This window comes from Ailuropoda melanoleuca, chromosome 13, assembly GCF_002007445.2.
Source record: "Ailuropoda melanoleuca isolate Jingjing chromosome 13, ASM200744v2, whole genome shotgun sequence".
NCBI classification, from domain to species: domain Eukaryota; kingdom Metazoa; phylum Chordata; class Mammalia; order Carnivora; family Ursidae; genus Ailuropoda; species Ailuropoda melanoleuca.
Window position 1 is genome coordinate 58,528,869 of NC_048230.1, and position 25,964 is coordinate 58,554,832.

Here is a 25,964-nt window from a genome sequence, read left to right on the forward strand (position 1 = left end):
GGCTCCATCCCAGAACGCTGGGACCACGCCCCGACTGGAAGGCAGATGCTTAACGACTGAGCCACCCAGGTGCCCCCAAAACACCTTTCTTAAACACATACACTCCAACTCTTGAGCAGGGTTATTTGGGTTTATCAGCTCCACGTTGAACAAATCCCAGACTGTGGTCCCCAAGCTTGTGATGATCAGTGCCAACTTTGTCCATCTGGTGACATTGTTTATCCTGAGTCAGGCCTTCGTCATTTGCTCATTACTGGCTTTGGCTTGCACCTGCTGCTTTCTTATGTGCTATGAAACCTCCTAAATACCTCACTTTAAACTTATTTTGATAAAGTAGTCTTTGCTCATGATAAATAAAGGACACAAGGGTACACAGTGAAAAATAATCCCTCCCCCGCTCCTGCATGTTTTCCTCCCCCGAGGCAGCCGTTGGTCCCAGTTAAGAGCTCTGTAGTAGTTTTGTGTTCATCTGGCAATGTTCTAGGGTTGTGTGAACTTAGATTTCGAACATCGTTTTTGGAGTGTGTGTGTCAGTCTGTTAATGGTGCTAGATACATGTTGCTCTTTTAACCTGGTGCAGATGCGTGCAGAAAGTCATGCATCTGTTTGCATAGAGGTGCCTCCTTATTCTTAATGTCTGCGGAATATTCCACTGCACGGGGGGGGGGGGGCCTGATAGGCTCCATTGGTAGAGCATGTGGCTCTTAATCTTGGGGTTGTGAGTTCAAGCCCCACATTGGGCGTGGAGATTATGTAAAAAGATAAAATAAAAAAAGAATATTGGACTGTATGGCTATGGTATGTTATTAGACCAGGCCTTGATGTGTGGACGTTTTAGCCATTTCCAGGTGTAGGCACAACACCCAGTGCCTCATTTGAATCATCATGCGGTGCTTTGCTCCCTGTGACTGTATCTGTAGTGTGTGTTTCTAGGTGGACGAGGCAAGTTTTCACGGACGAGGGCGGAGTTGGGTAAGGATCTCTTCTGGGCATGAGAGAGAGGAGGTTCTCTAGGGGAACACCAGTCCCAGGCTGCACCTTTCCATGAGTTTTCCTGCTAACTGGCCGTGGTGTGCCTCTGGGCCATCCCTTTGGGCTCTCTGGCCCTCCCTTTTGAAGTCTGGGATGATCCTCCGAACTCGAACTCGGAGGGGTCTGAGCTCCCTCTCGGGGCCTGTGGTTAGCATTTACTTTCCTCTCGGGGCTGTGTGTCAGTGCAGCCCCTGGAATGCTCATTTGGCCTTTTCCGAAGTTGCCCAGTGAGCCTGGAGCCTTCCATCCTGTGGCTCAGCTTTGGCAGAAGGCGTTCACGGTCTCCTTTAATGAGCCTGCTTGGAAGATGCTCTCTCAGGCGGAAGGAAGCCCCTAGGAGGCCTTGCCTGCACCCATACCGGCTGTGTTCATCTGCCCCAGTGGCCCCTGTCCGCACACGGAGGTCGGTGACGCACGGTGCACCCCGCGTGCTGGGGCTTGCCCGCAAGTGAAAACTGGAGGAGGCGGCAGCGTCAGGTTCGCTTTGGGGATCGTCGTCCTTCTGGATTCCACATCCCACCCTATCCCCTGTGCTGTCACGTAGTTGTCTTTCCTCGTGCCTGTAACTTCTTTCTCAGCATGTAAGGTGCGCCACCCTGGGTCCTTATTTCGTCCTGACGCTAATGAGACAGCCAGCGGGCATGGAATGGACTCAAGGCCTTGCAGGTGAAGACGGGTTAGTGGTGGAAGTGTCTGTGTTTAAATGAGATGCTGGGAGAGTAGAAATGGGAAGGGAGGAATCAGCCAGGGTGGGGGGCTGGCGTGTCTGGTGAGAATCAGGGAGAATATCATTTGTGTCTGTCCCTTTGGAGGAGAGTCACAGACAAGCACAACACAGTGAATGTTGTCATCTTCCACGAAGAAGTATGTGTGCCTTCGACTTCTGGAAGTGTGTGGCCTCGCTGGTCTGTCTGTCCTCATTTCCTGGCTGTTGCCATCAGGCGCGGGTATAGAGAAGAATTATTTTGGGATGTGGACGGTACTGGTGTCTGTGTGACACAGCTTAGGGCACCTGGGTCCTGATCTGGTCAACGGGGACACAGTAGAGAAGGGTGGGTGGTGATTTTGACAAAATGAAGAGCACATTTCTGACGAAAAGTGGCTCACTGGTTGGTATACAGATCAGTCCGTAAGGTCATGCAGGCCCTGATGTGTGTGTGTTTTATTTTGTTTGTTTTTAAGAGAAGCCAGAAGTCTAGGTGATTATGTGAAGTGTCTCAATTTCTATATTCTGGCAGTGAATTAAAATTTTAACAAAAATAGCTTAAGAAAGAGTGTCTGACCTTTGAGACCATTAACCGAACGGAAAGGGTGAGCGTATTCCAGGAGGACGAATGAACACTACAGTGGCATTGGGCCTGGGGTAGTGTGCCTTGTGTCCCACACACCCCCTCCCTGGGGGGCCTCAGCCTCCCTGACTGCTTTAAAATATGTGGTCCTGTGTGTCTCTTTCAGATCCTGGCTCCACAGAGAGAACAGCCCAGAAAAGAAAATTCCCCAGCCCTCCGCATTCTTCCAATGGCCACTCGCCACAGGACACATCCACAAGCCCCATTAAAAAGAAAAAGAAACCCGGCTTACTGAACAATAACAATAAGGAGCAGGTAAAGGGCCGCTGGGAATGGCGTCCACACCAGCAGGACAAAGGCTGTAGTGAGCAGCACTGTAGCTTTTTGGGTGTTTCTGACAGCCCGTGCTCTTGGCATTTTAGCCAACTGCCTTGCTCCAGTTGTCATTTGCATAGGACAAGAAGGGCAGCTCAAAATGGGTCTGTGTAGAAATTTCCAGAGGCTTTTTAGATCTGTTTTGGGGACAGGGCAGTGACCCAGATGAGCTGAAGATACTTTGCTGTAGGATTTGGGGAGTTTCCTTGGATGTCTTTCTTACACTCTAGGGCTGTTTCCCCGTGTGGCCTGAGGCGTTTTTCCTGCTAGGCGGCGCCTGTAGGATGGTGCTGAGTTCTGCCTGGAGTGTTTGCGGGGCTGAGGCAGGCCCCCTCCTGGTCTCAGCTTTCTCATCTGTAAAATAACAGGTTTAGGTCTGTGGTAACACAGCTGCTGTCTCTGCCCATTGTCCTCTTTGGTAATTGGTCACCCTTTTGTCTCATTGTGCATTGACCCTGGGGCAACAGGAGTCTTTTCTAGACCCCATGCTCCTTCTGCAGCCAAGACCTATCAACTAAATAGGACTATCCATTAGCCATCTTAGATCTTAAGGGACCTAGCTTTAAAATTCTCTGATGAAGGCTAGATACTCTTCTGATTAAAAAAAATGAGAGATGTTTCATGGGCCATGAGGTCAGATCTCCTAGCATTGGAGGAAACAAGATGCCCCGGTGGTTCTGCTGGCATTACAGTAGGGATTCCTCGTGATGCATTCATCTGTCGTGTGCATTACAGAGTGCCGAAGTGGGCCCTGGGGATTGGAGGTTGAATAAAACAAGGTTGTCGCGTTCATGGGAAGAAACCTAGCAATGGTTAAATGCCCAGAGCTGGGAGAGGGGTGCATTTCTGCACACTAATCTATTTCCATTCTCAAAATTATATAGTGAGATGCCAGCTCTGCCTTTGCTGTGTGGCTGTGGGCAAGTTAACCTCTTCGTGCTTAGTTTGCTCCTCCACTGAAACGGGAGTAATAGTACCACGGCTGATTTCACAGGGTCGTGGTGAAAAACTGAGCTACATGATGTCAATCATAATAAAAATTAAGGCAGGCTCGACACTACATGAAATAATTACACCAACTATGTGTGAAATAATGAAACGTCAGCTATAGAAATATTCTAGGTCTGTGCTGTTTGGTATAATAGCCACAAGCCACATGTGGCCATTGAGTGCCTGCAAATGGCAAATGTGACCCAGGGACTGGTTTTTTTTTTTTTTTTAACCACATTTTTTTAAAAGTTTTTATTTAAATTTCAGTTTTTTTTTTTTAAAGATTTTATTTATTTATTTGATAGAGAGAGACAGCCAGTGAGAGAGGGAACACAAGCAGGGGGAGTGGGAGAGGAAGAAGCAGGCTCATAGCGGAGGAGCCTGATGCGGGGCTTGATCCCAGAACACTGGGATCACCCCCTGAGCCGAAGGCAGATGCTTAACGACTATGCCACCCAGGCGCCCCTAAATTTCAGTTAGTTAACATGCAGTGTAATGTTAGTTTCAGGTGTACAGTAGAGTGATTCAACACTTCCCTACAACACCCCATGCTCATCACAGTAAGTGCCCTCGACTTCATTCCCATCCCCATTCCCCCCGCCCACCTCCCCTCTGGTCACCAGCAGTTTGTTCCCTGTGGTTAAAGAGGCTGTTTCTTGGAGGAACTGAATTTTTAATTTAATTTTAATTTAAGTGACTGCCTGTGGCTTATAGCTACTGTGTTGAATAGCGCAGGTCCAGTGAGTTGGGAATTCTGTTAATAGAGAAACACACGGGTCCTAAGTAAATTTCTAGGGAGATTGAGACGCATATAGGACAGTATTGGTGATAGTAATACTGAGAGACATTGGTTGACCATGTGCCACTTCCTGTTGTAAGGCAATTTTCTGTGTTCATGTGTGTGATAGCCCTGTGGGAATGGGCTGTAATTGTGTCCATTTTACAGATGAAAACACAGAGGTTCAGAGAGGTTAAGGTGTCTCTTTAAGGCCTCAGAGCGAAGCAGAAATTGCGTTTGAGCTTAGGGCTGCCTGTCTTGAAGCACTGACAACCCATCCCTGTCACCCAGGAGCCATCCCATAGCTTCTGGCAGTGAAGACTAAGAAACACAAAGGGGCACCTGGGTGCTCAGTGGGTTGAGCATCCCACTCTTGATTTTTGGCTCAGGTCATGATCTCAGTGTCCTGAGGTCGAACCCTGCCTCGGGCTCCGCACTGGGTGTGGATCCTATGAGAGATTCTCTCTTAAAAAAAAAAAAAGAAAGAAACAAACAAACAAACAGGAGGGCCACAGATAATCCCCAAACCCTAACTTCGTTAGTAATTTAACTTGCTGGGCAAACCCTCTCCTACCAGGAAGGGATGAGTCAGTGTCCCCTCTGTACAGAAAGCCTTCTCCTTTGGCCTCTGCCTGTGTGTGTGCACACGCATCACACATTTTGAGTTCCTACTTGTCTTTTAAGGACCTGGCTTGTACCTCTCTTTCTGGAAGCTGATCAGCTTGGGTAGTCCATGCATTTTCTTCTCTCCCTTCCCCATCTATGTGTTAGGACCATTTCTGCAACACTTATGGCCCGTGACCACAGTGACACGTTTGTCAGTCCGTTTCCCCTTTTGGACTAGCAGCCTCAGAAGGGGGCCAGTGCCTGGTAGCTGCTGTTGCCACAGAGTAATGACTCATGAAAACACAGCCCATGCTGGGTGTGGAAAAGAGGAGACTCGAAGGGGCTGGACAAGGGGCGTGATTACAGTCCTGAATAATCTGTCATCTTCAGTATTGATAAAAGAGTTTAGGGGACCAATGCACAGGGGAATGCGGTCCTAACTTAGAGATCTGGCTCTTCTTAGCCCCACTGCATCTGGGAGACTCACTGTGGTACCCTGTCAGTTGCTTGCCCGTCTTTGAGATTGAGTTACCTTGTAAAATAGGGGTTTGGGCTGGAAACATCAGAAGGTTGATTGTAGGTTTGTTTTTCAGCCCTAAAACTCCCTGGGGCCAAACAGTTAGGAGTTGGCAGAGGAGAAATGGGCTTAACTGCAAAAAAAATGACATTCCTGACCCTTGACCCCATAATTCATTCTAGCATAAAATATTTGCATAGTAGCGGCAGCCTCCCTCCCGGTAACAATCTGTTTTTCCTTAAGGGGAACTTAAATCCCTTTAAAAAATTCCTCTGGACACTTTCCCTTTCCTCTTTCTTTCTTTTAGAATTTTATAGTGTTACAAAATTATGGAATTAAAAGCAAATTGTAGGTCTGCAAGTGCTGGGTTTTACCAGTAATATAATTTCCTAGTCACCAGCATTTGAAGATCATGAGATTTCAAATAACAACTTGTATTTTTGGGTTCTTATAAAAACTCAAAAAATCCAGCAACAGCTGGAGTGGAGTAGAGCCTTCCCCTGTTTAAACAGAGGGCCTCTGTGCTCTAATTTTTCCACACTCCCCACCCCTCCCTAGTGTCCCACCCTGCCTGCTTGGCTCATTCCTTCTGCCTCTGGCTCTTTCAGGGTTCAGATGCCTTTGACTTTTGGCATATATAAGGATTCTTCTCCCCTTCCTCTCATTTTCTTTAATTTCTTTTTTGTGTTCAAAAAAGAAATTTCAGGGCGCCTGGGTGGCACAGCGGTTGGGCGTCTGCCTTCAGCTCAGGGCGTGATCCCGGCGTTCTGGGATCGAGCCCCACAATCAGGCTCCTCCACTATGAGCCTGCTTCTTCCTCTCCCACTCCCCCTGCTTGTGTTCCCTCTCTCGATGGCTGTCTCTATCTCTGTCGAATAAATAAATAAAATCTTAAAAAAAAAAAAGAAAGCTTTTCTTGCCTTATAAAAACAAACAACCCCCCCCCCATATTTTTCCATTTTTGGTAGAATTTTTGTTACCAAGTGGAGATGGGGGTTGAATTTTTAAGGTTGGGCCTTATTTCACCCATTTTTCATGTATTAGCAATTCAGTAATTTTAGGGGAGTTGTAAGAGCAACTTTAAAACACTTCTTTTTTTGGGAAAGAAGTGCTTAAGGTTTGTCATTACCTTTTTTTTTTTTTTTAAGAATTTGTTTATTTATTTGACAGAGAGTGACCACAAGCAGGGGGAGTGGCAGACGGAGGCAGAGGGAGAAGCAGGTTTCCTGCTGAGCAAGGAGCCCAATGTGGGACTTGATTCCAGGCTCCCGAGATCATAACCAGAGCTGAAAGCAGATGCTTAACTGACTGAGCCACCCAGCCACCTCTATAATTTTTTTTATACCCTTTTGGCCTAATGGTTTCACCCTGTAGGAAAGGTTTGAAAACATGGAGGTGCTTTTTCTTGTAATTGGGGTGGGGGGAGACATGGCAAAGCCTGGAAGGATGCCCCTGGCATTTCGTGGAAGGTTAGGTTGCCAAATATCCTGCAGTCGATGGCCCAAGAAGTATCTTTCCTCAAATGACATTAGGGCCTTTACTGAAAAATACTACTCTAATTTTTAGTTCTCAGGACATTTGATTAGAAGACTCCTTTTGGTAGCCCCCCCCTCCCCCCGCCTTTCACGGAAGGATTGAGAAATAATCTGCTAACAGATTTGGTGGCCATTGGTATACCTTTGATTAAGTATGGTGAAGGAATGATGGGGCTCCCCTTCACTGCCTCTGAGTAAAGGGTAGATACATATCATAAATGGGTAAGCTAGATCTTATTTTGTTGGGCTCATGCATTGTCTTAAAAACTTAAAAATATTCGCAGAAGTCCCTTGTTGACTGGGGCAGTGTATTAACAGTGGGGACAGTTCAGAGGGTTGTAGGCTTGCTGGTTTCTCCCTGACTCAGGCAGCGCAGGGAGTGTGTATCTGCCTAGCTGTCTTGATGTAGCTGAGCCGGGGCTGCCCCTTAAGATGGGCCCAGTTCTGCCTTTCCCTGTTGTCTCGCCAGCGTCCAGGCTGAGTGCCAGTGACATTCCTTACACTCCAGGGCTGGGCAGTTTTTCTTAGAGCAGAGACGTGTTTTCCAGTGTTTGTGCTTTAAATGGAGAACAACAAAAGCTGGAACAAGGACTGGCTTCATTCATGTATGTTACCTCTGTGCTCTATGTAAGAATTTGAGTTTGCGGTCCCCTGGTTTCTCACACATGTACCCTGTGCTCACACATAGCCAGACCACCCATTTTCTGCTTTACGCAGACCAGGTGTCAGCTAGCTACAGCCTGTGAACCAGATGCTGCTCAAAGCCTATTTTGTAAATAAAGTTTTATTGGCACACAGCCACATTCATTCATTTACATATTGTCTATGGTTGCTTTTTTGCTACGGTGGCTGGCTTGAGTCCTTGTAATAGAGACCACATGACCTGCAAAGCCCTCAGCTATTTATTGTCTTTTTTTTTTTTTTAAAGATTTTATTTATTTATTTGAGAGAGAGAGAACATAAGTGGATAGAGGGAGAAGCAGACTCCCTGCTGGGCAGGGAGCCCAACATGGGGCTTGATCCCAGGATCCTGGGATCATGACCTGAGCCGAAGGCAGACGCTTAACAAACTGAGCCACCCAGGTGCCCCTATTTCTGGTCCTTATAGAACTCTTTAGAGAAGAAGTTTCTTGGCTGTTGGTGTAATACTGAGGTATTAGAGAAGCCTGTTCTCTTGTTCAGTCAGCCTGTGGAAGAGCAGGGAAATAAGAACATTTTCTCACACAGCCTGCAGTTGTCCTATAATAACAACAGGTTGCAACCTGTTTGCCTTACTAGCAGGCTGGTAACACACCTTATACACAGGGTGGAGAAAATCATAACTCATTTTACCTGGAATGATTTGCTTTTCCTTTTTTAAATGTTCCATATTTGTTATCAGACTATTTTTATGGAACAGGAAACAACTTAACACGTGGCAGATAAGGCAGATACCTGATTGATACGGAGGTGACCAGGCACCCAGTTCTCAGCAGCAACCACTGCTGCTTCAGGAAAGAGAGAATATCCCGAAGAGAGTTTGGAGCAGCCTGGCATGCACCCCTCATGACTCCCCCCTAGGAGCACCCATTCCCAGCCAGGTGTGGGGTAGGGGCGAGGACATGGGGGGACCGGCGCTTAACTGCAGAAGTGTTGACCATACGGCTTTCTCTTTGACAGGAAGGACCTGGGTTGCCAGTTAGGGAGATTAGCTGGACTGTTCGATTCTTCCAGTTTCGTTTAGATTGACTCTTCCTGTCCTATTATTAACTTGCTGAAAGGAAGTCAGGCACTGAAGTATGGTTCACTGCTATGTTGCAGAAGCCACAAAAGCGTTCTGGAAGGCCTCACTCAGGTTAGAAATAGTTCCTTCTTGCTTGGTATGTGAGGCTTATCTTTCCATAGGAGGATCTTCTCCTCCTCCTTCCACACCTCACCTCCCTCTTCTTTCTTGTCCTCCTCCTTCTCCTCCCTCTGCTCCCTCCTTAAAGCCCCCCTTCACACCCTCTCCTGCCCCAAATGCAAAGAAGCATTTCCTAGGCAGACTGCGGACCCTCTACATCAGTGGTTCTTAACTAAGGGCAGTTTTGCCCCCCCACGGATGTTTGGTGATATCTGGAGACATTTTTGATCATCATAGTTTTGGATTGGGAGGGTGCTCCGGGCATCTAGCCGCGGATGCTACCACACATCCTATAATGAACAGGACAGCTCCGTCTCACAAAGAAATTTCTGCCCTGAATGACAGTAGCGTGAGGGTGAGAGGCCTCCCCTCTGGATGTTCTCCTTTCATGTCCCCTTCTGTGGTGTTTCTAGTTGTTTTCCTAATTTTCAGATTCCCCCACCCCCGTTTTCAGCTCTTTGCATGAAACAGAAGTTATTTTGACCCACAGAGAATGTTCTCTGAGGGGATCACTTCATCATTAGAGTCTCTCCTCACCCAGCATTGTCTCACACAGGGCATCGGGGGGAGAGAAAGTTGGGTTGTCTTAACCTAGTTTTCTCATCTGTCAAGTGAGGCTGGTGGTGTCTATGCTGAGTACCTCTCTGGGGGTTTGTGAGGATAAAATGAAGATGGTGTGTATGTGAGAGTATGTTGAGCACTTAACATGGAGAGAAAATGGTAATGATTGTATTCTTTGGAAACTATGTATAGAGCCCTGTATCTGAACTGAACCAGGGAAATAACTGGGCTCAAGGATTATGCAATTACCCTTAAGTCTTAGTTGTTGGGGTGCCTGGGTGGCTCAGTCGGTTAAATGTCTGCCTTCAGCTCGGGTCCATGATTCCATGGTCCTGGGATCGAGCCCTGCATCAGTGCACAGCCTGCTTCTTCCTCTCCCTCTGTCTGCCACTCTGTCTGCTTGTGCTCTCTCTCTGTCAAATAAATGAATAAAATCTTAAAAAAAGTCTTAGTTGTTTTCTTAGTAGAAATGAGAGTAGGGAGGCTTCGAAGGATAGATTAACAAAGAACTGCTAAGGAAGCAATTTGGGAGGCTTGATAAAAAGGAGTGTAGAAATAGCAGGCATTTCGAGAACCTTAACACCTCATAATAAAAACCAGGAACAAGACATGACTGCTTGTAATCTTGACCACTCTTTCCCATTATCCTGGGGGTCCCAGGATAAAATAAGGGCCCCATTAAAATAAGGGGAAAAGAAAAGGAGTGTAAAAATACTAGAGATGAACAGACAAAACTGATGTTGCTTAGAGCAGATGTTTTTAATGAATAACTATTAGAATGGCCTATGCAGGAGGTCAGGATTAAAAAAATCTAACATTTCTGTGTACCAACAATAACTACTTAGAAAATAGAATAAAGATCCCATTCATAGTATCAAAAAAATATGCAGCTTTAACCAACATATGAGATCTTTGTGGAGGAAACTAATGTTTTGCTGAAGGACATGACAGGAGAAAAAGCTTACTGTCAGTGATAGGTACTGTGGTTGTGGCTGAGCTATTATCCATGGTATCAAGGCTCAAAGTGGGTTGAGTAGCTTTAAGGTCGCACAGCCAGTTACTGGGTCATTTTGATACTAACCACCAGAATTTTCTTTTCTTTTCTTTTCTCTTTCTTTTTTTTTAAGTAGGCTCCACGCTCAGCATGGAGCCTCTTGTAGGACTTGAACTCACAACCCTGAGATCAAAACCTGAGCTGAAATCAAGAATTGTATGCTTATGGGGCGCCTGGGTGGCACAGTGGTTAAGCGTCTGCCTTCGGCTCAGGGCGTGATCCCGGCGTTATGGGATCGAGCCCCACATCAGGCTCCTCCGCTGTGAGCCTGCTTCTTCCTCTCCCACTCCCCCTGCTTGTGTTCCCTCTCTCGCATCTGTCTCTCTCTCTGTCAAATAAATAAATAAAATCTTAAAAAAAAAAAAAAAGAATTGTATGCTTAACCAACTGAGCTGCCCAGTTGCCCCCAGAATTAATTAATTAACTAATTTCTTCTTCTTTTTTTTAAAAAAAAAGATTTATTTATATATTTGAGAGAGGTGGGAGGGGCAGAGGGAGTGGGGGAGAGAGAATCTCAAGCAGACCCCACGCTGAGCGTGGAGCCCGATGTGGACTCGATTCCACGATGCCGAGATCATGACCTGAGCCGAAATCAAGAGTGGGTCCCTTAACTGACTGAGCCACCCAGGCGCCCTACCCCCACAATTTCTTATAGTACTTCTTAAATACTGTATTTGTTACCCATTTCCCGTAGACATTTTCCTGAGCAGTTTCTTCTGAGTGATCTTATGTGTTTGGAATGTGGCTTTGCTGGAGTCTATAATATATCATTAGGGAAACATTTTTCTTGATATTCTGGAGTAGGAAGGGGTTTTGATTCCCATGAAGTGGCCACTTGTGTCATCTTTGTGCTATTGGTGGTTCTGAATAGGAGATCTGGCATCTCTGCAAATATGAGGACCTACCATGTTGAAGAACCGTGGCTTCAGGAAGCCTTTGGTTGGCTCACATTCTTTATATGTTGGGGGTATTTAAAAAAAGAATGGCCATTTTTTTGGTGATTCAAATCTAATTGATCTGTTCTCCCATAGCCTGCTGTTGAAAGAATCCTTGGGCGAATTGCCATAGTTGTGTTGGCTCTGTTTAGACTTCCATTTGTTGATCTCTTAATTAGTAATTTAGCAGCACGGTTAAATGCATACGTTTTATCATCCCGTTGAATCCCAAACCAAATACCATGGTATTAGGTATTATCATCCCCATTTTACAGATGAGAAAGTTGAAGCTGAGAGGTTGAGATTTGCCCAGGGTCGTCGTGCATCTGGTAGAGCTAAAATTTGAACCTGGTTATATGCCTGGGTTGTAGCCATTGTAATTATTCTGCTAGGGGAGCCTGTTAACTCTTAAGACACCAGCTTTTCAATCAGTGTTCTGAAAATAGGAGAGAGAGGGGAAGAGTAGAAGAACTGTAAACTCTGTATTTGATAGAGTAACCCAAGATAACTTTGTAAGGAACGTGTGGGATGCTGTGATGTTCTTTTGTTGTTCTTGATGTATTTGTTCAAATTCCTTTTGAGAATGCACATTTGTTTTGAAACCAAACCTGTCTTTCTTGCCTACATTTCAGTCAGAACTAAGACATGGTCCGTTTTACTATATGAAGCAGCCACTCACCACAGACCCTGTTGATGTTGTACCGCAGGATGGACGGAATGATTTCTACTGCTGGGTTTGTCACCGGGAAGGCCAAGTCCTTTGCTGTGAGCTCTGTCCCCGGGTTTATCACGCTAAGTGTCTGAGACTGACATCGGAACCAGAGGGGGACTGGTTTTGTCCTGAATGTGAGGTTAGTTCCCGACGGATGAATGCATTATCTGCTTCGTTTCCTTTCCTTTCTCTTTCTTCTTTTTATTTAAAAATTTTCAAATAATCCAGATTCAGGAAAAAAAGATTCCTTGCCTTCTACTTGCTCTATCCTGGTCACCCCCTTTTGGGACCAGCTTCGGCAGGGGCTTGAGCATTGCCGCTCTCGCAGAGACAGTTGCACTGAGTGTTGGTTTTTGATTCTTCCTGGGTTTTTGGATCGCTCTGGGATCTTCAGCCTTCTCTAATTCTGCTGTAATCAACATTGCGGAAGTTAACTTAGGAACTGCTAACAGTTCACATATTTTGAAAAGATGGCATGCTGTTTTCCTCCTCTTGGATGTCTCCTGCTGCGTCGTTGAATCGTCGTTGGTAGCCCAGCCGAGAAGACCAGTATGGCTTGTGTGCTCCTTGATGCTTTCATTCGTGCCGCAACTGTTCCTCGAGTGCCCATTGGGTGCTAGTGATCCGGCTGTGAACAAAAAGAGGCACGCAGGACGTGCTTTTCGGGAGAAGAGGACAAAAACCGAGTAACATGACTCGAAGAGGAGGAATGGGGAGTAAGACGGGTGGAGGGTGTTTCCCTTTCGAGTGAAGAGGCCCAGGAAGGCCTCATAAAGGCTTGAGAACCGTGCGCAGGAGAGGAGAAGCCAGCCGAGCTGCCTTCCGGCAAGGGGGCTGCAGGTACAGAACCCGAGCAGAAGCGTGCTGGCTTAGTGAAGAACTTAAGTATCTCCTTTGTGGGAAAGCCTGAATGTTTTCCTTTATTTAAACAGTTATTACTGTTTCCACAATTCTGAGGTGTCTTCCATTCTTGGCGACTTCCGATGAGGACACTTTTTCAGGATCCTGCAAATGATGTCATCTGCAACATCATTTAATACGGAATGTCACTTGGGCTCAAAGGTATATTAGAACTTGATCTCACACAAGGAAGCTTTCTGTGCATGAAATGGAACGTTCTCTCCGATGTCTTTCTTGTGGAAAAAAAAACAAGCTGTGAGATGGTGTCTGTGTACTGCTTTTGTGTTGGCAAAGGAGAAAAATGAGAACTGTATGAAAAGAGATTAGACATCACATCGACATGATGATGACATTTTCATAGTGTTCTGGCCCTCAAATTGCAAAAGATGACCACTGGTTCTCTTTGGGATGCTCGAGACAGGTGTGTAGGATACCCTTTGCTCAGCGATGCCCTCTTGTTGCGGAGCTCGACCTGGTTCTGCTACAGTTACTGTGGGTGCTGAAGCCTTCATCTGTTTCCTTCTGTCTTGACCCACCCTTCCCAGTTGTTTCTTAATTTTGCAGAAACGGTAGTGGCTTTTGCTGCAAGTAAAGATCCTGATGGGTGTGGCTGGAACAATAGGGGTTTATTGTCATGTGCAGAAAGAACCCAGAGGCAGGGCCAGGCCAGAGTTTGTGTACAGCCAGACTCTGTTTCACTGTCCAGGCGATGTGTCCCCCGCCCCCACCCCTGGCCATAAGATGGCTGCTGGGGTTCTTATCACGTGTGCGTAGACAAAAATCCCTCTAAGAGGAGGAGTGTTTCTCTTTACAGCCCTTTTTATCAAGCAGAAGGACCTTGCCCTCCAGCCTTCAGCTGACTTTGCCCTTGGCCTCGTTGGTCAGGATTGGACCAGTCTTGAAGCAAAAAAACCTCTCGAAATGCTTGTCTGGCACTTTGTTTGTACCATGGGAACCAGGTGCTGCCAGCCAGGAGGGAAGGAGCAGGGATAGAGGAGAGGTGAAAGTGTTTGCCCTGGATAGCTACCTGTAAGCGAACAGCAATTCAAACAGGTGTTCTACACCTAAGGTTTAGGGCCCCACATTTCTTTCAGGGGTGCATTGGCAGTGTAGGCACCTGGCTAGCTGTCGCAGGCTCGGGTAGCTAAGCAGTTAGGTATGTGCGTCACGTCCTGTTTTCAGCTTCTGAGCAACTCGTGTGTTGCCCTTTTCCTCGACAACCAACCAGACACGTCTGAAAGTTCCTTTTGGAGGATCCAGAGCTATGAAGGATGGAAACTAAATCAAGATTAATTGGAGAAAACTTTTCTCAGCTCTCCCTACACAGATGGTTAAAGAGTGTTTCCTGACATCATCAGACTCTGCTATTTCAGTGTTGCTGCTACATAAGGAGTCTGAAGCTCTGGGATATGGTACCAGATTGACATAGCAGAGTCTGGTTTCAGACATTTCTCTGGGCCTCTTCTTTGATGGGAATTTCCCTTTCAGAATGACATTTATTTCCCATGGAGACAGACAGCTAGACTCTGTGTCTTGTGTAGTTTGCCAGAATGTCCTGAGTGGGTTCACATCCGTGGTGACAGAAAATGAAGTCATGTTTATATTTAGTTCTCTACCACCCCTTGGATTCTTCCTACGGGGAAGACTGTCCTTTTCCATCAGTGATATCATTGAGTTAATGCCTTGTCAGTTTCCTGAAAGGTAGCCCAGAACGCTAAGAGGATCAAGTTAGGTGACTGATTCATTGAGTGCAGAGATCACCCTAAAACCGTCAGGGGTCTTTCCTTTCACATCCCATTCTTGAAACCCACGGTTGTAATCAACGATGCTTTTTCAGGTCCCTACCCACCTGCCTCTTGCTCAGATTATGTCACTTTCATGAGTGAAAAACACTTCCAGATAAGGTCATCATTAGTGGATTGGTGTGTCTCTTCATTTTTATCTACTGATCCAGTGTATAGTCAGCTAGACTGGAGTCCTTCTCAAGCGAAGCAACTAGTCTCATTTTGGATGGAAAGGACTTCTTATTATGAGCTTATTGGAAAATTAGGAGGAAAGGGAACTTTGTACAGGGATAGTAACTTTTTTCTAACTGAACATTTGTGTGATTTTGACTTGTAGAAGATTACAGTAGCAGAATGCATCGAGACTCAGAGTAAAGCCATGACAATGCTCACCATCGAACAGTTATCCTACCTGCTCAAGTTTGCCATTCAGAAAATGAAACAGCCAGGGGTAAGAAGAAAGTTCCTCTTGGTATAAGATAAATGGAAAATAGTGACTTTTGTTCTTTTCTGTTAACATTCTTGTTCTGAGTAGTCTTTGCTTTCCAGACACCTGTGTGGACTCTTTGGGTCTTCTTATGTGCCCGACTCAAATACCTAAAAAATTACATAAAAGTACGATGACCTTTAGTTAATTCTCTGTAGTGAGCACTCCATGTCCCCAGAGAATTTAATGGGAGTTGGTGGGGATTTAAAATTCTGATTGGTCGTGAAGTGAAAACTCATACCCAGACCCCATCGGGTAAGGAGGCTCTGTGCTGCTTCCCACTGGAGTTAGTAAAATTCCATTTCAGTGAGAGAATGGAGTACAACCCAGTTTGTTTATAATCAAGGTCTGATGATGGAACCTCCAAGTGAAACTCAACCATTGAGAATCCCATAAAGGGTGAGAATTTGGTGGGATTCGATGTATAGCCTTTGCCTCTTAAAGAAAATCCAGATGTGAAAGCAAGGCTGTCACATTCAGCTAGCACGCTGTGTTTCCTAGTGGTTACCCTCCCCAGAGTCCCAGGCCCATCATAGTCATTATGGTTTTAGGTTTTTTTTGTGACCTTTTTTTTTTTCTTTTTTTTAAGGAGGATAACCGTAAAATACTTTGTTCGTAAAAATAATATGTTGTGCCCATATAATCAACATGTTATGATTCTTTATACAGACAAATCTAGAGAAACCTAAAGGGTGGGGTTTTCCCTTTCTGATTTGCACAAAGGCACCATATGGGCTAGTGGTGACCCTTTGTTAATCTCTCCAGAGTCTGCTTTCTAAGTCAAGGAAATATACAACATTGTAGAACCCTCAGGGTATTGAGTAGGCGCTGTGGCTTAATTTCTTTAAAAAAAAAAACAAGCTTTTGTTTTGAGATTATATTCTGAAATTTGATACCATGAAAAAAATTCAGAGCATGCCATTTGGGTGTTGCTAAATTGGGAATCTATTTGTCTCTGTAACAAAATCTCCGTCAATGGAAGCAAAAGCGTGGATAGCCTCAGTTTGGAAAGAAAAACAACTTTTTTTTTTTTACTCTAGAGTTGTTTTTATGTTGAGTGACAAGGAATTGCTTCCTGCTTTACCATAGGCTAAATTATATCTGCTGAGGACTGTTTTACAAAAAGAACAGTTTCATGTAGAGTGTCAACCCTGTAGAATTATAAACCGAAGAGAAAAATCGAAGAAAGCCTTAATTTCTCACGTAAATTGTTTGATACAAAATCTATCAGGGCAGAAAGTTGCCAATGATATTGAAGCATCTTTGTAACTTCCAATGGCCACATTCTTCCTTCTGGTAAAGGAGAGCTCGTGACTGCAAGTGGCAGCCCTTTCAGATGCCTTGCTTGGGTATCACTTGGTATTTAATTATAATGTTTTAGATATTGATTGATTGATTGACTGATTTTAAGATTTTGAGATTTTATTTTTAAGCAATCTCTACACCTAATGTGGGGCTTGAACTTACAACCCTGAGATCAAGAGTTGCATGCTCCCCCGACTGAGACAGCCAGGCACCCCAAATCTTGTAGATTTTTAAATATTGATAAGTTAAAACCCTTCATCAACAAACCGGTCCTTGCATTTTGAGCTGATTCACGTAGGGGCTTATGAACATGGTGCAAGATGAAAAACTTTGACATGGTCCCTGTGTTGAGGGTGATTTGGGTTCTCGAAGGAGCAAAATCTCACTGTTCGAATTTTCCCCCCAAGAGTAAAATACCTGTTTTGGCACTTAGGAGACTTTTATTAAGTGTGTCATCTCTGGGCGTGGCCACATTTTAGCGTCAGTCTGTTTTGTTTATAGGTATTTGCAGGACATAGATAAGCTTATTCAGAGTTCACGTCTAAAGGAGCTCATGGTGTGTTGTTCTTGTCGATCTTAATAGAAGAGGACATGACCTGTTATTTGGATATATTTTGAAAACGAAACAAATAACAAAACAAGGACCCCCCCCATGATTATTGATTACGAGGCAGAACTGGAAGCTGAACCAGCTTAGTACTCCCCAAGGTCATTCTTTGTGGAAACCACTGGAACTGTATTGTCTGAAAAGTTGTCTCCATTTTGAAAGTACTTTGTTACTATTAATGCTTTGTTTTCCACAGTAATGATGGGTTTGTGTCTCTGTCTCCGTGTGTGTGCGCATCTTTTCTTTTCTTTTATAGACAGATGCCTTCCAGAAGCCTGTTCCATTGGAACAGCATCCTGACTATGCGGAATACATCTTCCATCCTATGGACCTTTGTACATTGGAAAAGGTTGGCCTCTATCAACGAACCATTGTAGCCACAATTACCGAGATGACTAAAGACCCTTCCTCACTTCCTGTGCCCCATCTCAAATTAGATGGTTTCTCTGCCTTTCCTCCGCACCATTATTATTTGGATGGAAGAGCTCTTGATCCCTTAACTTTGTATCATTCTTCCAAGGATTGTAATGGAGTGTTGAATTCTGCTGATTAGCTCCAAATATTACTTCGCTGGTGATTGTCTGAAAATTGACCTGAAAAAGGCACACTTCTACGAATCAGTGATTTGATTGATTTGAGCCTTACCTCCTCTTCTCTTTCTCTCAGGGGTGCTAATGAGGGTGGCCGGAAGGAGGAAAGGGAAAATTAAGTGTTTGGGAAACTTCAGATTGCTGATAAAGATGTGGCTTCCTAGAACTTATTCTACTGTTATGGATATGTCTTTAATGCCTGAAGGTGCTTTTAAAAGTTCAGGCTAAAATTCCATCCTGAAAATTACACTTGGAACGCTTTAGATTGTGCATATCACCCTGGTACTAATTTCCAAATTTTTGGCACGAAATATGGGTACTGAAAAGCACAGATGAGGATAAAACCTTATATTGTCTTTCTTGCTGACCCCAAAATGCTGAATCAAAACCTGCTTTGAACGACTGCACACACACCCTCATGGCTTTCAAGAAAAGAAGGCATTCAGAAAAGACAGGGTTGGAATCCTAGCTTTACAACTTAATAGCTTTGGAACTTTGCATAAGTTCATTAACATTCCCTCCATTCCCTCCATTCCCACCTCAGTATCCCTGTCTGTAAGATGGTGATGATAGTAAGTGTGTCATTGCGTTCCTAGTCGCAAGGCTTCTGTAGGCTGGTGCAAAGAATAAAAACCATGTCACTGTATAAAATATCCCGGTTTCTTGAAAGGGGCTGATTGATAAATGATAGCTGCTCTAAGAGGAAACACTTCAAGTTACTGTGATGAATTTAGTGCCTTCATTTTTATGGAGTTCTAGATCTCAAACATAATAGCATCTTGGGAAATGGGTAAAAGGATTAATTAATTTGGCAAATGACTGCTAAGAAAATGATGTGGGGACGCAGGTGTTAATTGGCTGCAGCTCGTACAGACTCATGGGCTATTACGCTTCTTGGCTTTTCTCCCCAGAACGCTAAAAAGAAAATGTATGGATGCACGGAAGCTTTCCTGGCCGATGCTAAGTGGATTTTGCACAACTGCATCATTTATAACGGAGGTGGGTGGCTTAGATGGCTCCTAAAAAAGAGTGTTTATGCCGTGTGTGTTGCCGGATCGCCCACCCTTCCTAAAAAATCATGCTCTCTTTTTCATGCACTAGGGCCAAAAACTGAGAATTTTTTTTTAAGGATTTATTTATTTATTTATTTGACACAGAGAGAGAGAGCGTGCGAGCGTGCGCACAAGTAGGGGGAGCAGCAGGCAGAGGGAGAACGAGAAGCAGGCTCTCCACTGAGCAGGGAGCCCAGTGCGGGGCTGTATCCCAGGACCCTGGGGCCATGACCTGAGCTGAAGCAGATGCTTAACAACTGAGCCACCCCAGCGCCCCCCCCAAACTGAGAATATTTGTATATAGATTGCTAATATGAGTGACTAGGGGACGATGACCCTCTGCATTTTAAGGGACGAGCTGGTATTCATAGTGGCTCGTGGCTATATGATGCTGCTTACCTGTCCTTTTTAGAAATTTTGTTTCAATGGAGGAATAATTACGTGGAATAAAATGCATAGATTTTGTGAATACATTCTCTGAATTTGGCAAATGTGTAATCACCTCAAATGTGTTACTACAACCTCAAATAAAATCTAGAATATTTCCATCACTCTATTATATTCCCATTTGTCCCTTAGTAGTAAATCCACTCTGCTCGGTTTTTTCTGTCCCTATAGATTAGTTTTATATATTCTGGAATTTCATATCAATGTAGTCGTAATGCATTCTTTTGTGTCTGGCTAATTGCATGCACTGTAATTTTTTTGGGGATTCATGCATGTTGTGTCTGTCGTTTTGTTCCCCCCCCCTTTTTTAAAAAGATTTTATTTATTTATTTGACAGAGATAGAGACAGCCAGCGAGAGAGGGAACACAAGCAGGGGGAGTGGGAGAGGAAGAAGCAGGCTCCCAGCAGAGGAGCCCGATGTGGGGCTCGATCCCAGAATGCCTGGATCACGCCCTGAGCCGAAGGCAGACGCTTAACCGTTGTGCCACCCAGGCGCCCCCCCCCTTTTTTTAACCACGGGTGGTTTTTCATTGTATCAGCATACAATTTATTTATCTATTCCCTTTGTGAATGTGAAAGGATCTTTCGGTTTTTATCAGCGTTTGGGTGTTAGGAATAAAGCCATTGTGAACATTCTTGTGCAAGTCTTTGTGCGGACATATATTTTCATTTCTCATGGGTAAATACCTAGGAGCAGTAGTGCTGGCTCATTGAGTAGGTTTCTATTTAAATTTATAAGACATTTTGGCAGACTTTGTGCAAAGTGATTGCATTGTTTTACAGTCGTCTAGCCATGCACGGGAGGGTCTTAGTTTCTCCACATTCTTGCCAACACTTGTTGTTGTCTGTCTTTTTAATTTTAGCCATTCTTGGAAGTGTGAACTGTTATGTCACAGTGGTGTTCATTTGCCTTTCCCTTAGGATTAATGGTATTGTGTATCTTTTCATGTGCTTATTAATCATTCGTATATCTTTTTTTGGTAAAATCTGTATTCAAATCTTTTGCTCATTTCAAGAACTGGGTGGTTTGTGTTTTTATTATTGCATTTTATGAGTTCTGTGTATTCTGGATAAAGTTGTGTCAGTTGCGTTTTTGTGGATTGAGCCTTCTGGGCAGAATGGAAGAGGATTCCCATTAAAATCTCCTCTCATGGCATCTTTCATATTGCCCTACCTTCTCCCACAGTCCTCTTTGTCTGCCTCCTGGCCAGGTAGCTCTTTCAAGTGTCCTGCTCCATTCTGTTCCTCTTGTTCCCTGCTAGAACACTCTCCCTTGATGACTTTTTCTTATCCTTCAGTGTCAGACTATCAGTCCTCTGAGGAGCCTTCCCTTATGGGCCCAGACCATAGTAGGTGCTCTTGTTAGGAGACCTCACAGTACCTGTACTGGCCCATGGTAGCATTTATCACACTTCCTGGATGGTGCTAATTTGAGTTCTTTACCAGGATGTTAAGGTGTTTTTGTTTGTTTTTTGGGTTTTTTTGGTTGTCAGATCTTGAAGAGCAGACGCCCTGTCTTCTTCCTGTATGGTCCTACCGTAGATTGTTAGCTAACGTGTAAGGGAAGATGTATGAGCGGGTGGATGTCCGTTGAAAGCACACGTTTTGCATTATTAGCTCAGTAGCAGGGCCAGTGATGTGGGGAGGGGAGAAAGAGGCACTTGGTTGAAAATTCACGTAAAGATTATTAACTCCAATATATAGAAAGGCTGGTAAGATCACTAAACAAGTGAATGAGATGAGGTGTCAGAAAAACAGCAGCACAAGCCAGTATGGCCATTGGCTGAGGGGAGAACTAGAGACTGGAGAACTGGGAGGAATGAACTCCTGCTTAGTCACAGCTCAGTGGTTTTTGGATACAGAGTTATCAGATCTTCTTGAGTTTTCAAGGCTAGCCAGAAATCTAGGAAGGGGTGTGTGTGTGTTTGTAAAATCTTTTTGCCAAGAAACTGACAGTGTCTGAAAATACCATAAGGCCATCTTGTCTTCTGGTTTAGTGTGCAGGTGAGGGATTTAGAGTTAGATCTGGGGCCAGAGTTTCAACTCATAGCTGAGTAGTCTTGTGTAAGCAACGACTTCTCGCTGAGCCTTGGCTTACTCATCAATGAAATGGGAACATTCATACCTGCTTCCTAGTATGGCTTCTTGAGGAGTTAATAAGAAAAATGTATTCGAAGCACCAGGCACAGCAGAGCTACTCAATTATTTTCTTTCCCCTGTTACCCTTCATGGGTTGGAGTGTGGAACAATGGGTGAATGTGGCTCCTTTCCACTAATCGGAGCCTTTTGAATGTGAAAGCATCTTCTAAATATTAACCTGTGAGCTGTAGGAAAATTACACTTTCAGAGATGATTCTGAGGCATCAAAGATTGATCAGTGTTTAGGGGAGAAGTCACATAATTTGAACCAATATCAGGAGCCAGAATCTTTTGGTTTTTAGCCTTTGAAGCTTAATCCCTGGGGGAAAGCAAGTTGAAAGATTGTTAGTGGAAGTATAATCCCATGGTTGGGTGTTAATAATCGTGTTTCCATTTGAATTAATAATATCTTCTTATTCCCTTAGGAAATCACAAATTGACGCAGATAGCAAAAGTAGTCATCAAAATCTGTGAGCATGAGGTATGTGTTTCTCACTGTCCAATTTTATTTTATTTTTATTTTTTATTTTTTTTTAAAGATTTTGTTTATTTATTCGACAGAGATAGAGACAGCCAGTGAGAGAGGGAACACAAGCAGGGGGAGTGGGAGAGGAAGAAGCAGGCTCCCAGTGGAGGAGCCTGATGTGGGGCTCGATCCCATAACGCCGGGATCACGCCCTGAGCCGAAGGCAGACGCCCAACCGCTGTGCCACCCAGGCGCCCCTCACTGTCCAATTTTAAATGCACGCAGAGTGAGGGGCTGGAGTGGCTGGTTTCCATCTGCAGAATCTCTCAGTGGGTAGCTATGGCAGTTTTGGGGTTGATTGATTGATTGATTAAGATTTTATTTGTTTTTTTTTGAGAGAGCACGCTAGTGCGCACAAGCAGGGGGAGGGGCAGGCAGAGGCAGAGGGAGAAGCAGGCGTCCCACTGAGCAGGAAGCCCGATGCGGGGCTTGATCCCAGGACCCTGGGATCCTGACCTGAGTGGAAGGCAGATACTCAACCAACTGAGCCACCCAGGCATCCTAATTTTGGGATTTATTGAGGCACAGACCGTGCCCCCTGTCTTCAAAGAAAAGTAAAAGCGACAAAGAAGGGACCCCAGTATGTTATAAACCACTCCTATCTTAGCCATAATCTAAGGGTGGTGGAAATGACCTTTTATTATTCAGTCTTGAGTCATAGTCGAGCATTGGGCATCCTGAGTTTTCTTAGTTGCATAGATAGGGCTCATAATTTGTTCACCCCACAGTCTGTGGCATTGGGCCAGGCCCCTTTTACTCTTCTTAGGGAAGATGTTTGGGTTTTGACGTTATGTTGGGGAAAGGTCATGCTTGTTTCTCAGGGAGTGGCCTAGAGAGTCCTGGAAATACCCATAGTTTTGATGGTGTGAAAGAAATCGACCTCCCAGGCTACGTGCTCTAAGGCTCTAGTGGTTGTGGAGTAGTCTGGGAGCAGAAACAGTACCACAGAGGCTTTATTAGACCCCCATGGTAAGAGCAAAAAACCTAGATGTGATGGACTTCACCATGTCTGTGTACTTCGTTCATTAAGGAAAAAATCTCAGTTATGTCCATTTCTACCTACTTTTATAGAGAGAGTTTTATTGTCTATATTTTTCACTTGGTTTGAGTGTTTCTGCATTGTAATTAACCACAGAGGAAGAAGAGAATTTTTCATGGCTGTTATGATTAATTTTTTTTAATATAAATGTTAGAAAGGCACCTGTCATGTCTAAGGTTATAAACATAGCAAAGGCTCTAGGTAGATATTTCCTTATTGGCTTCTGGAAAAGCTGTAGCAACTTATACAACAACTTATGCAACAACATGGATGAGTATGGTAGTTTTTCTGTGTCCTTCTCAAGGACACAGAAGTTCTTGTTTATAAAACAGGTGTATATTTCCCCTGCAATGCGATCAGTAAAAACTGGCCTGTCACTGTGATTTGGTTTGCACTTCTTTGATGACAAGTGGTGATGAAGGTTCTGTTTTTTTTTTTTTTTTTAAGATTTTATTTATTTAAGTGAGAGAGAGCGCACAAGCAGGGGGAAGGGGTAGAGGGCGACTCCCTGCCGAGCAGGGAGCCTATTGCAGTGCTCGATCCCAGCATCCTGGGATCATGATCTGAGCCTAAGGCAGATGCTTAACCACCTGAGCCACTCAGGTGCCCGATGGACTGTTTTTGATATGTTCACTGTTGATTTGGAGTTTTGTATGAGTGAGTTGTCCAGTTGTTTCCCCCTTGGGGATTCGTTTGTGTTCCTGGATTTGGGAGCTAAAGCCCAGGCTTTTAATCAGTGGGTTGCTCCGAGGTGGAATTTACTGAACGCAGATACTCTGTGGTATTTCTGAATCTACCTGTTGGCAATACATGCCCACTGTGTGGGCTCCAAAGCCAGGGCTGTCCTCGACCTGTTGTTACCAGCTTCTTTACTCAGTCCCTTTGGAATAGCACACACGTAAAATGAGTAGTAGGTGGAACTATATGCCATCATTCATTCATTCATTCGTTCATTCATTCATTCATTCAGTCAGTCATGAATTCTTTTGTTCCTTTATTCACTCATTTATTCACTGACCTTTAAGTTAGTCAATTATACTTACACCATTAGTAGTTACAATTTTTGGAGCACTTGCTAGGCATCTGGCTCTTTACATGATGCAGAGATAAAGAGAAAAACAAGTCTACTGATGATGGGACAATATTGGCAACTGCCTGGGCATTGGTGGACCACCTCTGCTCTGGAGCCCGATGGCCTGGGTTCAAATCCTGGCCCTGCCACTTTGCTGCAGTGAGACCTTGGGCAGGTGTCCTGACTTTCTGGGGCTTTGTTTTTTCCCTCTCTCACATGGGGCTAACAGCAGTCCTGCCTTCGAAGGGGGTGTGAGGAATAAATGGATCGGTAGCTGTAGAGCACTTGGGTGATCCCAGCAGAGATCTTTGATCAGTGTTAACTAATGTATTGATTACTGTGTCACTTGACGTGTTTTACATTTATCTCCTCTAATTGTTAGAATCCTCGTGGTAGCTACTGCTCGCATCCCCCACTCTGGGCATGAGGAAATGGGAGGGAAGTGGAGGCTCAGACAAGATAAAGCAACTTCCTAAAGTTAACAGAGCTAGGAAATGGTGGAGTCTGAATTGACAGCCCAGAAAGGGGCTTCTAGGGCCCTTGTTTCTAAGTCAGTCTTAGATATTCTTGGGGAATGTACTTTTTCAAGAGGGAGAAAGACGGTCTGCAAACTATAGAATTTCAGATTGTTATTTTACTGGAGGTAAAATAGGGCCACATGGTATTGACCACCTGCCCTGGTTGGTGTGATGAGAGATGTGCGGGAATCAAGCACCGTGAGCAGAGGCCAGAGCAGTGGCTGGAGGTGGTTGGGGAGCTCAGGAGCGCCAAAGCCTGGTCACACTCGGCATTGACGGAGCTCATCAGTTTAGATTTCCTTGTTAGTTTCTCGGCCTTGTACTACTGACGTTTAGGCTGGGGAATTCTTTGTTCCGGGGACTGTCTTGTACCTCATAGATTCCATTTGCAACCCACAGTCAGATTAACATAGGTACACAATGGCTCTGGCTGCTGTCTTGGGGGATGGACCGTAGTGGGCACAAGAGTAGAAGCTGATCCAGACGTGGTCCAGAGAGAGAGGAGCTGGTGGTGGTGCTGGCGGCTTGGGCTAGGCAAAGCATGGGGGTTGGTGGGAGGTAGTTGGACTCTTTTCAAAGGTGTTCCCCACTGTGGGACCTGGTTTAGCTAACCTTAACTGCTAACACCATCGTACATTCCTTGACGGCCTCCAGATGTGAGGCCCCTGGGATGACACATCCTAACATATTTTTGCTTTACAGATGAATGAAATTGAAGTATGTCCAGAGTGTTACCTAGCTGCTTGCCAAAAACGAGATAACTGGTTTTGTGAGCCTTGTGTAAGTGGCATTTTCTTTCCTTACTTCATTTTCTGGACCCCATGCCTTAGATGGCTACCCAAGGCCACTTTGTTCAGGTGGTTTATTCGGTGAAACTTCAGGTGAAGTTTTTAAATGAATTTTTTTAGCGATAAAGATCTGGGAGAATGAAAGTAATCCAGGTAGAATAAACCTCTGGGGTTGAAAATTCATGTGCCAAAGGGAGCATTGTGATTTCCTGGGTTTATTAACCCCTGGCCGACTGCAGGGTAAGAGAGCAAGACGGAGCTCATCAGGGAGGGGCCCCACAGTAAGGCAGATAGTGGGAGGAGAGTTCAATGAGTGGTTTCTTTTGGATCTGTGTTGAGATATTTGGAAATGCGTCTTTGGATTGACTCCATGGTGTCTCTGACTTGGTGGTTTGGGGTATGAGGTGGGGAGAGAAAAATCACCCTGTTTCCCCATGGATCCA

The 25,964-nt window shown here is 44.7% G+C and overlaps 1 protein-coding gene across 23 annotated transcripts in view; it reads left to right on the forward strand.

Moving 5' to 3' along the window:
* The window catches only part of ZMYND8 (zinc finger MYND-type containing 8), a 122,379-nt gene that overhangs the window by 36,216 nt on the left and 60,199 nt on the right, over positions 1-25,964 (forward strand). For 15 of the 23 annotated variants that reach the window (XM_019807733.2, XM_034641701.1, XM_034641702.1 and 12 more), the window contains 7 exons: positions 2,488-2,636; positions 12,187-12,405; positions 15,288-15,401; positions 17,606-17,698; positions 18,851-18,938; positions 22,004-22,059; positions 25,436-25,513. In XM_019807733.2, the coding sequence (XP_019663292.2) occupies positions 2,488-2,636; positions 12,187-12,405; positions 15,288-15,401; positions 17,606-17,698; positions 18,851-18,938; positions 22,004-22,059; positions 25,436-25,513 (797 nt within the window). The remainder of the gene's footprint in view (positions 1-2,487; positions 2,637-12,186; positions 12,406-15,287; positions 15,402-17,605; positions 17,699-18,850; positions 18,939-22,003; positions 22,060-25,435; positions 25,514-25,964) is intronic. The other 8 variants (XM_019807743.2, XM_019807744.2, XM_002926997.4 and 5 more) reach the window with 2 other exon arrangements.